Below are 11,420 nucleotides of genomic sequence, written 5' to 3'. Positions count from 1 at the left end.
GCGGTGGAGCTTTCTTTCTTGGGCTCGCTGGCTGGATTTAGTCGGAAAGCAGGCAAGAGAAGAGGGGAAGTACGGAGCTGATCCGGAGCAATGATGGAGCTGGAGACGGCCAGTAACAGAGGCGACCCGGGAACCGTGGGAGACTCGCTGCAACCGCAGACGCCGAGCAGGCACGAGAAGAGCCTGGGCTTGCTCACGACGAAGTTCGTCACTTTATTACAAGAGGCGAAGGACGGAGTCCTGGATCTGAAAGCTGTGAGCTCTTTGTTGTTAGCTAGCACATGTCACTTTGAGCCAGCCCGCAGTCGTTAAGTTACATGGTATCTAGCTAGCATGCTAGCCTAGCTTAGCTGTGTGACAGGCTAATTTGAATGAAAGATAGCTTTGCCTTCTAAGTTTGTTGTTTTAGTTCACCACTTTTACAATTAAAATCACATTTAATATTTTATGGTGCAGATTTTTGCCTTTCTGAGTGAAGAAACGAAGTGAATTTCAAGAACACCGGTCAACTTTTTTCGACTCTCTGCCCCCCTGCAGATTCAAAGTTTAGAAAGTGGGTCAGCTTTTGTCATTCTACTCTCAGTTAAAGCCACTGCACCTTCACACTTGAGCAAGTTTGTTTTATGATTGATTGCGTCTTTGTCCACGAACGACATGCGTTTATAATGTTGCTTTTCAGAAATGACTCAAAGCGTGAAGTAGTACTCGCACAGATGTTGATTAAATTAGGCTAGCTTTGTTTTTCACAGTACAGGGGCCACATTTCCACATTTCCATCACTAGCTTTAATGCAGGAATGTTTACTATTGGGATTCTGCTAAAGTCCCACATTGTTTGATGTAAAAGCTCAAATAGTTTTCTACAAATACAAAAAAATATATAACGTTTGCACTTTTCATATTTTTACATTAGGGGTGTTACGATTTATTTGAACAATTTGATCCACTTTATAATTTGTGCTTCACGACATGATTTATAGTCCGGGACATCTTTAGCCAAAACATCAATCAGTGGGACTCAGAGATAAATAAATGGGTACTGAACAGTGTCACTTGTATTTCTTGTAAATGTAAATAAAATGGCTTAACAAACAAACAAGTAATTCCCATTTTAGTGTCAAAGTTCAGCCCACTTTTGCCATAGATAGGGTTGTTACGAATAATCAGTAAATCGATTTATATTGCTGCGATCCAACCAGATTGACCTGAAGCAAGTTGTTAATTGAGTCAACGTGTTTTATTATTATAAAATCCTTTCAAAATGAAATAAATCAATTATATGGATATAGGAAAACACCATTTGGATTGAGGTTCTGAAGGTTTATTTGACCATAACTGTAAAAATAACCGAGTGCATCACAGTAGACAACACGCATGTGACGGCAGCAAAGCATGACCAACCATCATTACGGCTCGATGTGTGGAAACATAATTTTTGACCATACAGTGTGGTCATATGTCGCAACTTGATGAAACCAAAAATGTGAATGGATTTGACTAGGGCTGCACGATATAATGAGGAAAACTCGCGGTATGCGATATTAGTGATAAACATTGCGATGAGGATATAACTTGCGATACATGAACAAATAGCAAAACGATCAAAACCATAATTTCCATTTCACTGCAACAGTTTTAATTTAAATAAGAGTTGCCCCTCGTCTACATAGGAGGCCAACATAAAAGAGCTCCATCCCATTGGTCAACCACGTGAAAGGCTCCATCTGATTGGTCAAATGTTTAAATGAATTTATTTGATTCATTAAATACTTCAAGCTGCTATGAGATTGTTTTAGCACTCTTAAGGTTACGATTTATTGCAATTTTTGCAGACTTTTGCATGATATATCATATCATGATAACGATAAATTAGTGATTTATTGTGTCTAGATTTGCCATTCATTCTTGTTTGTGTGTTTGTACACTTATTTAATTTACGCTTGGTTATTTTGCAAGGAATCTGGAAAACCTCCGCTGTGCTGTTCAGTACCAGGTATTTCTCTCTGAGTCCCACTGATTGATGTTTTGGCTAAAAATGTCCTGGATCTATTTTAGGTCAGTGAATCGGATCGTTCAAAATGAACAAATATCTACTATAAATCGTATTGTCAACCACAAATTATTATATTAACCGAATTGTTCAAAAGGATCAATACACCCTAAAAAATGTAACATTCTTAGAACATTCTAGCCCACTGGATGGGACCATGTCTTTGCTAAATTCAAAGTTTTTCCACAAACTGGACTGGAATGACGGTTGATCAGTTTTTGCTGATATCACTTGTGTGTTGTCTGCTGTGATGGTCGATTTTACATTATAGTAAATAAACCTAACGTGCCTCAATCCAAATGGTATTTTCCAATATAACTAATTTATTACATTTTGAAAGGATTTTTTTTTAATGGTATAGGTCGCTTGGATCAGCAACTTGCCTCAGACAGATTTATTTGGTTGGATCGTAGTAATATAAATCAATTTATCAAATAAGTGGATTGATTGTTTCCCCCCTAATGTACATATTTTTCTATAACAGTCATAGAAGAGAGACACTTGAGTCTAAAATCATTTAAATTACAACACACTGATTCTGTTTTGTTATTTTCTTAACTGTCATTTTGACCATTCAGGCATTACATTATGTATGAAGAGTTCTGCTTCTTCTCTTTTTGAGTCTGTCTTCCTGATCATTTCCTTCTTGTGTGACTGGGTTGATATAGTGTCTGCTGATACTCTAAGCTGCGCTGCACCTCGCAGATAAAACACTCCACGCACGTGCACACATTTTTTTTCTTTTTCTTTCCAACTGACTTCACTTTGCAACCCTTTTTGCTAAGTTTAGACGTATCAGCACTTTCCACAATGTTGCCGTGTAAATCACCAAGAAGCCGGGCCGGTTACAGGACTGGGGATCCGGCCAAAACATTTAACCAATTTGAGTAACATTCACAAATTTAAGACTCGATTTTCAGGTTAATCAAGTCCTTTCAAAGCTTGAGTTCTTTGGTTTAGAATAATAATAATAGTAATAATAATAATAATAATAATGGATTGGATTTATCAAAACAATTTATATCTAAAAAACAAAAAATGGAACTTTTATTAATAATTAGATTAAAACGTAACAAATAGCGGCATATTTCCAGTATTAAAAAAAAAAATTCAGTCATATTTATCTGGGCATTTGATACCCAGATGATGATAAAGATCAACGGGATTCATTACCTTTTGTTTGTTGTTGTTAAACCGGTACAAGCTGGTTGGTAAATGTTCCGTTCTTTTGGGGCATTATTGTTGTACTACACACATCATTCATTTCTTTATCAGTCTGAAGGAATCAAGCAGCAATCACATTAATAAAATGGTTTCATTGGAGTTCACATACGCTTTAAAAAGAGCAGAAAGAATGTCATTGTTTGGTGTTTGTAAAAAGATTGAACATGTTTTATGGTCAGAGGAATTGTATGTATTACTTATATGAAACATCCCACTGATGGGTGGAACAGACTGTTGGAATAATTTCTCTTTTGAAATCTTTTTCTTGTATGGTAAAAGTGTTTCTCCTGTTGTTCAGGCTGCAGATACCTTAGCTGTGCGACAGAAACGGCGGATCTATGACATCACCAACGTGCTGGAAGGTATTGGTCTAATAGAGAAGAAATCCAAGAACAGTATCCAGTGGAAGTGAGTGCATTTTCATCTTTTGCGGAGTTTCTTTTTGTTTGTTTTTTTAATTGCAGAACACTCCTGAGTGTAAGCTGCAGCCCTGGCCAAACTATGCTAAAAATAAGAGACTTATACTCCAAATAATACAGTACTAAAACAGATTTGTATGTACTTTCCCTTGGAGCTGAATCGCAGCTGTCAGTTCTGCTCTGGACCACTCATTACCATAACAAGTCACAGGTTTTGGATCAGGTTTGGTCTCAGTCTGGAAGAGGAGTCTTCTGCCAAACCCCTGTGTCCGCTGGAAGCGGTGATCCGGCATGAGAACCTCCATCAGAGTCTGGCCTCTCACCTGTGCAGCAGCATCTGTCTTCTTTCCAGACTAGAAACGGAGGACAGCAATTTATCTCTGCTTGTGTTTGAATGTGACTGTTCTCTGCCTGGCTGAAAGCAACCCGCTTGTGTTTCAGGGGTGTCGGTCCGGGCTGCAACACCAGAGAAATCGCTGATAAGCTGATTGATCTGAAGGCGGAGCTGGATGACCTGGCTCTCAGGGAACATGAACTGGACCAGCAGCGCGTCTGGGTCCAACAGAGCATCAAAAATGTCACAGATGACTCCAACAACAGCCCATATCCTTGAATAGAAGCCATTTATATATATTTACTCATACCTGCTTTGGTATTTTTTGAAGGGAGAAGCACTTGTAATATTTAATTATGTGTTTGTTAATAGAGTCAAGTAAATCTTCTGGTCTCACTCTCCAAAATTATTTCCAGATGAGAAAAAACTAAAACCTCTGATGACTAAAGGACATTTGATGGTCAATAAAATTGTTTTTATTGTGTTTGCCTTAAAAAATGCAGACTTTACCATTCTGCACATGTCATAAAGACTTCAGCTACATTTTTTAGGAGACCTTTAAGTGGTTTAGATGCTCAAACGTTTCATTAAAGCCTAAACAGCGTTAAATTGTGACATTTCTAGTGCACAAAGTTAAGATAAAATTGGAGTCGGTGAAACCTAAACTGCTCATAAGCGGTAATAATTTATATTAGTCCCTTCATGTTTGAAGAATCTGTAGCGTGAGGCTCTATCTGAAATCTGTGGATATTATTAATGTAATCTGATTACATCAATGATGTAATTAAACAAAATTATGATTTTAGGATTGGATAAAAAATATTCACTTATAATTGAGAGATTAAAGTCCCACTCGGGTCATGTTTTGATCTATTTTCAAAGCGTTTCCAGTGGTCTTTTAGTTATGATGATGCTGTTTTTAGGCGTTCTCTATCATATAGTTTCTGCAGAGCGGCATGCGTTCATTAAAAATTCACCTCTTAAGTTGTGGGCGGGACCATTGGCGCAGAGAAACACCGCCCCTCCTTCTCTCCTCGTTTCGTGGGCGGAGCAGGGAGCTTGTGGCCCGCCCAGCGTGTTTTCTGTGTCACAAATATGATCTTTTTCACAACGATTTGAACAAACAAATACCCAGAACTTCAATTTAAAGCTTCATTTGCTTTAAATATGTTCCCATCAACAGAAGAGAATGTTAAAAACACAGTTTTCATTGGAGTCTTGATCTTTTTGTCTTATGGTATCACTTTTTGAGTCTCCTCTTGTTTTTAGTGTTCAAGTATTGAACCTTTCAGTTCAGAGCTTCAAACAGGAAGTTGTAAAAATGCTCTCAGATTGAAGGAGAATCCCGTTTCCATGCCTGTAAGACCTTAACGCATTCATACAATGGCCTATGTGAAACATGAAGACCTCTGCAGCGTTTTCAAAGGTAACCGGTCTCCACTTGCACTTTTGGACATTTATTTTCCTGCACAATCTCATCTCACTCAACCTTTTTTCTGTTTTTCACAGGTGACACACTATTAGCCATCCGTGCACCCAGAGGTACACAGCTGGAGGTGCCTATGCCTGAAGCTGTAAGTGGGTTGTGGATCATTGGAGGTTGTTTTTTTTTTTGTTGCAGCTCAGAAGTGACGTGTTTTTGTGCGTTTGTAGATCCTCAACGGACAGAGAAAGTACCAAATCCGTCTAAAGAGTACATCTGGTCCAATTGAAGTGTTGCTGGTCAACAAGGACCCCTCCAGTGCCTCTCCTGTGGTGTTGCCCGTCCCGCCTCCAGATGATGTCCTTCAGAACCTCCCAGCGCCGACCCCCACCTCCCAGCCGCCGGCTGCTGCCTCTCAGGTTAACGGAGATGCCTGTTCCTGTGGGAACACGCTGCTTATGCTCTGCCTAACTGTCTTCTTTGGAGATAAATATAGAAACAACACCAGTGAGTCTGAAGTTTTACGAAAACCTCTTCAAACTTCTAGTGAAAAACTCATCAAGCCATCTTTTCCATCCTACTATTTGGAAGTTCTCGTCATTTATCTTCAACTTTCATTTGTAGCAGATTTAGTCACAAATTCACAAGAGATTGCAACAGAAAACTGGACAATTCAGATGAATGATACTAAGGCAAACCCCTCTCAGAGCAGCACACGCGCCCTCAACACATCCACTCAGTCTCTGCTGTCGTGTCTGCATCCTTTTTTTTTCCGCCTTCCAGATTCCCAAAGCTCCTCCAGCTGCTGCGTCTAAACCAGCTCTCCCCACAACCGCAGTTCCTGCAGCTAACCAGACGATGCAAGGTCGATTACAAAACAAAAAGCAGATTGTGCAGGCTTTGCTCCTGAACATAATCTTTACTGACTCTTCTTGTGGTTTCATTTTAGAGGCGGCAACTTCTGCTCTACAAACCCCCATGACAGAAGCTGCTGCAGCGGTTACCCAGCAGCTGCAGTCGTCTGCCTCCTTGGATGGATCTGCATCATCCACCGCCTCCGCTGCATTTGAGCCGATGAAATCGGAGCCATCTCTATGTGAGTTTCTGCTCTTTTCCAGGCATTTTAACATGTTTATGAACTCTGGATCCATTCAAATGATTCGTTTGTTTGTTTTTGTTTTTGTAGTGCCAGATTTTCCTAAAGAGCTTTCCGACATGTTTGATCCAACAAAAGGTAAACTTTCTGTCGTGAGTTACATGTCAGTGAAAAAGTAGATTTCTTATGTCCATATCCAATTCAACCGTTCACAGATCAAACCATCATTCTTACTCCTATGTTTAAATTGTTGATATATTTATTATATATGTGTGTCTATTCGACGGACGTATGGAAATGAAAAAAATATGTATTGAATCACCATCATTTATTACCTTTTGTTATTACGTTTTGTTATCTGCTGTTTACAACAGCAGATAACAAAACCGGTTAAAACACTAAGATTTTTGAAATGCTGTTTAAATAATGTCAAACTCAAAGTTTTTTCTGTCAACTTCCTGGTTAACTCCAGCCATAAACAAAGCTTATACCACGGTCCGGTTGAATACTCGATTCTGATTGGCTGCTGGGTATGCATTAAAACCTGATAACCGCACGATGAAAAAAGAAGTTTGGTCAGCTAGCTTAAATGTTCTGTATCACTGCGCCGGCTTCTTTAAAACAACCTTTTGCTTCATCATCTGGACAAAAACAAGCGGTAAGAGAGGTGAACTTTCTCTCTGAACTGATGCTTTATTCAACCCATCGGGACGATCAGCATATATATATCGCCGAAACTTGACTGCAGCGGTGGTGCTGCGCGACGCGGACTATTTGTCAAGTGATGCGGCACGTTGCGCCGCATAACGTAGCATATAGTCCGCTTTTTGTGAGAAAAGCGATCCAAATCGGAAAAAAAACAAGAATTAAGGACTAAAAACTGTTTACTATGTATTGCTTTTGTAAGTGACCATGGTATAAGCGGGTTAATGGCCTTCGAAGTGTGCGTTTATTACTTTTGAACCGTCCGACGCGGTTCAGGCTTCCACGGCGTGCGTTAAAAAGTAATAACCGCACACTTCGTCTGCCATTAACCCTTACATAAACATCGCTGTTGTTTTGGATCATTGAACAACAAATCCTAAAAGTCTTCTCCACAGTTTTGAAGCTAGTCCTTTTTAGTTTTTAAACTAAAAACAGGCGTTTTAAGGCTGTGAAACTAGTTTCTCACTACACACTTTAATAACATATGAGTCCTGCTTGATAGAAGGAAAGCATTTATGATTTTGTCAAACTGAACGGATTTTGGAGAGAAGACACAGCCGATAGAAGAGAACGATTGATGAGGTCTACAGCCAAAACTGTGAAACTCCAAAAGTTCAATCCAGTGAACACTACAGTATGTCTGCATGAATTAATACCACTTTGATGGATTTCTCCAACAGAAATCATAAGTGGAGACTTGTTAGAGGACTTGATGTCATCAGAAGGTACGTTTTTGAGCTTAAACTCTCATACTTTAGAAGGTCAGAACACCGGCTATGATCTTAAGCGTTCTGATTGACTCCTCCTCTTTTGCCCTCAGTGTTCTCGCCTCTCCTCCGTCTATCCCCCCCACCCAGCGACCACGACTACATATACAACCTGGATGAGACGGAAGGCCTCTGCGACCTCTTTGATGTGCCTATCCTCAACCTCTGACCTTTAAACTCATTCTCTCTCAACTTTTGCCTCACCCCGGATGAAAAAGAGACGCGGTTCAAGGACACCCGTCTGCAGCTCACAGAGCAGCTGGCTGCGCAGACGTGCAGGCGAGAGCGAAACCTTTTACCTGCTGTTTTGTTTTGTTTTTTAAAGAGAAAAAGTCAAAGTTCTATTTTTGTGTATAAAACAGTTTGTATCAACCAGGAGCAAATGTTAAAGACGGCGTGGTCGTGTGTTTGAAAGGACGAGGTCAGGTGGTCGCAACTCACGAGTCCCAGCAAACCGCCAAAATATGCACTGTCCTTATGTACATAGAGAATATTTATATTTTGTAATAAAGCTGACATCACTATTGTTTGGTAACCGTAATTCATTTTAAACAATAAAATCACCACACTCATGCCATTATGCCCTTTTTATGACATGAGGATGAAACTATTCGGAGGTAAAGTGCCGTTGATCCATTCAGAGGAGCTGCAAGCCAGTAAACTATCAAAGACATGCAGGGATATTTAGTATTATTTTACCTCAAACCATTTTAAAAATCAGATATCACCTTGGTAAAACTTTATGCTCTGGTTACTTTGGTGCAGCGTCTTTTTAAAGAGCATTTCTAAAGAAAGCGGCTCAAATCTGCACCCAGTGTCCCGGAGAATGAGGTCAAATCGGGGTCAGCTTACAGCCAATGAAAAACCAGACTGTAAATTTGATTTTAAAAAGAATTTGAAAACTGTTTTAAGAATTGAAAGTACACATTGTAAAACTTCAAAGGAAGTATTGAAAAGGTAAAAAAAAAAACGTTACTTTGGGAAAAAATACATTGTTAAACTTGAAAGAAATACGAAAATTTTGAATTAAAGAAAACCATAAAACTAAAACTGATGCCAAATGAGAAAAAAAACGGTTTGGCTTGTAAAAACTGCTGTTTTTTATTTTTAAATGAATATTTCTTCATCACTCTTCCTCTTCACTTTCAGTCCTCAACTTACAGTTTCAATTCAGATTTTTCTCCTTTTTTTAACTTTCAAATTAACTTTTTTTAATACAAATTTTCAATATTTCTTTTAAGTTTAAAAAGAATATTTTTTTAGTTTAAAACTTTTTTTAAATTTCCTTCCAAGTTTACGATGTGTACTTTAGAGTTTTAAACTTTTTGATTTGACTTTTTATCTGAAATGTAAAGGAGTCTTTGTTTAAAGTTTACAATCTGGTTTTTCTTTCACTGTAAGGCGATTCTGATTTGACGCCATAGAGGAGCTCAAAAGAACGACACAAAGCTGGACTTGTGGATGAGTGATTACTAAAACTGCACCTTTCATAAATGAACGACAGAAAAAGGGCCTGTAGTAAAAGCCTCTGTTAATAATAAACGCCACTTTACTCGCTTTCTGTGTGGCTCACACAGTAAATGTTACTTTCATAAAATGGGCTTTTTTTCTGTATATGTGGCTCAGAGTCTTGTTTAGTTTTCGTCTTCTTTCTGTTTATGGATGTGTAAATTCTGCATGTCCCTCCTAATGTCCCCCCCCCTTGCATTCGGGCCGTTCCATCACGGTTGTTGTCGCTCCCCTGGCACTGATGGATTCACACTCGTGTTTTTACAGTGTTTGCTGGTGCAAAAATCCTCCGTGTACATTTTTGCTCCGACTGATGTCTCTGTATGTAAAGGATGGACTGTGTATATCACTCTCAAGCTTGTATAGAATAGCTTTTATTTTTTATATCAGCTAGAATTGTTATTACATGATTGTTGCTACTAATTTGGGACTTTACTTTCAAGGTCAACCAATTCCCTGATAAAACTCTCATGCCTTGCCAAAGTGTCCCGTCTCATTGTTGCACTTTGTTTATCTGGTTTTGAGAAGCACTGCAGTCAATAAATCCTTCCTCTGCAGGTTTTTATACTTTAAGCTCAGTGGCTTTTTTTTAGCGGTTTGAAAAACTCAAGTTTCATCAAACAAAAAAATAGTATTTTCATTTTTAAAGGCAATAACATTTCTTTATTACAAAACGTTCTACTAGTAAAACTTTAAACTTGGTCAAATTGTTAAGTTTTCAATATTTAACTTCATTCTGGCTTTAAAACTTCACAAATGTTCAGGACAAACTTATATATTTATTTTTAGCAAATGATACAAATATAAATGTACATGTTAGCTTTGATTGATTTCTTTTTATTTCCAAACACAAAATTAAATATTTAAATTAGCACGATAAAAGGGGTAGAACAAAAATCTCATGAATTCCCTTTTATGCAAACATTTCTACATTTTAAACTTATAATTAATCACATAAACACAAAAGAATTGGAAGGGAAAAAAGCATCAAAGTACCAAAACAAAGTCCTGATTGCCCATCCATTGTCCTCTCCTCATTTCCTAATGTATCCATTGAAAATGTTCTATTTTTTATTTAATTTATCACATTTGTACTCATGTTGATGCTTTCCACAGACAGAAATGCACATGCTGGTACTTTTGTGAGTTGCAACAAGTTTGCTTCATGTCATTTTTCTTTTTTTGCTAAATATTCTCTTTTTTTTAACAGGTTTGTATTTTCTGTGTAAGTAGTTTTTTTTCCCTTTCTTCATAAATATAAATAATTTTCATTGTATTAAATTATATCTGTAGCCTTTAGTCATTTTGATTTATAGAATAAAATTCGGTTATTCATTCCCACTTAATGAATTATTTTTATGGCTTGTTTTTTCTTCTTTGGTAAAATGCATAGTGGATCAATACCATAGTTCAGGTTAAGGTAGGTAGTAGCGTATATACAGTAGTATAGTTGAGAAAATATTTAAACTATTCTTCTTAATATTTCAGTAACATTTTTAACTTGTGATTTCCGACTTATTTCATGGCCAATTACAATATCTAGTGATTTAATGTCATGTCGCTGTGTCTGTAATCACCAATTTCCCTTTTAAGTTGATCTTTTGATTACCAGAGGCTACTCATCCTTCCTCGTACATTTCTTTCTTGTCAACAGTCATCTTTCTGTTAGGATCAAAATGGTAAAAAAAAAAAAAAACTTTATGAAAAGCAGGTTTGTATTCCCCAAACTACTGCTCTGTCACACTCCTATCCCTAAACATGGAAGTCACTGATAAAGGCTCTGAGATGGATTTGCCATACACTGATTTTACAGATGTTGCTTTTTGAGTAAATGACCAGCAGGGGTCGCCCGTGACCACACCTGCAAGAACCGGAAGCTAAAACAAGATCATTT

At 37.9% G+C, this 11,420-nt stretch overlaps 1 protein-coding gene across 1 annotated transcript; it reads left to right on the top strand.

Moving 5' to 3' along the window:
- The first annotated feature begins 10 nt into the window (after window positions 1-10).
- On the top strand, window positions 11-10,091 carry e2f4 (E2F transcription factor 4). The gene is made up of 11 exons (XM_004069835.4): window positions 11-255; window positions 3,572-3,681; window positions 4,134-4,295; window positions 5,409-5,452; window positions 5,536-5,600; window positions 5,680-5,868; window positions 6,233-6,314; window positions 6,399-6,545; window positions 6,636-6,683; window positions 7,931-7,975; window positions 8,071-10,091. Exons 1-11 carry the CDS (start codon window positions 91-93, stop codon window positions 8,184-8,186), a joined length of 1,173 nt encoding a protein of 390 aa, XP_004069883.1. The 5' UTR covers window positions 11-90; the 3' UTR covers window positions 8,187-10,091.
- Window positions 10,092-11,420: the final 1,329 nt, after the last annotated feature.

Source organism: Oryzias latipes, chromosome 6 (genome assembly GCF_002234675.1).
Source record: "Oryzias latipes chromosome 6, ASM223467v1".
Taxonomy (NCBI): Eukaryota; Metazoa; Chordata; class Actinopteri; order Beloniformes; family Adrianichthyidae; genus Oryzias; species Oryzias latipes.
Note: the sequence above shows the minus strand (reverse complement) of the source record. Positions and strands in the feature narration are given on the sequence as shown.

Coding starts and splice junctions, on each gene's coding strand:
- e2f4 (XM_004069835.4), top strand. CDS start 91: ATGATGGAGCTGGAGACGGCCAGTAACAGAGGCGACCCGGGAACCGTG. Junction 4,296..5,408: donor GATGACTCCAACAACAGCCC/ATATCCTTGAAT, acceptor ACGCATTCATAC/AATGGCCTATGTGAAACATG. Junction 6,546..6,635: donor GAAATCGGAGCCATCTCTAT/GTGAGTTTCTGC, acceptor TTGTTTTTGTAG/TGCCAGATTTTCCTAAAGAG.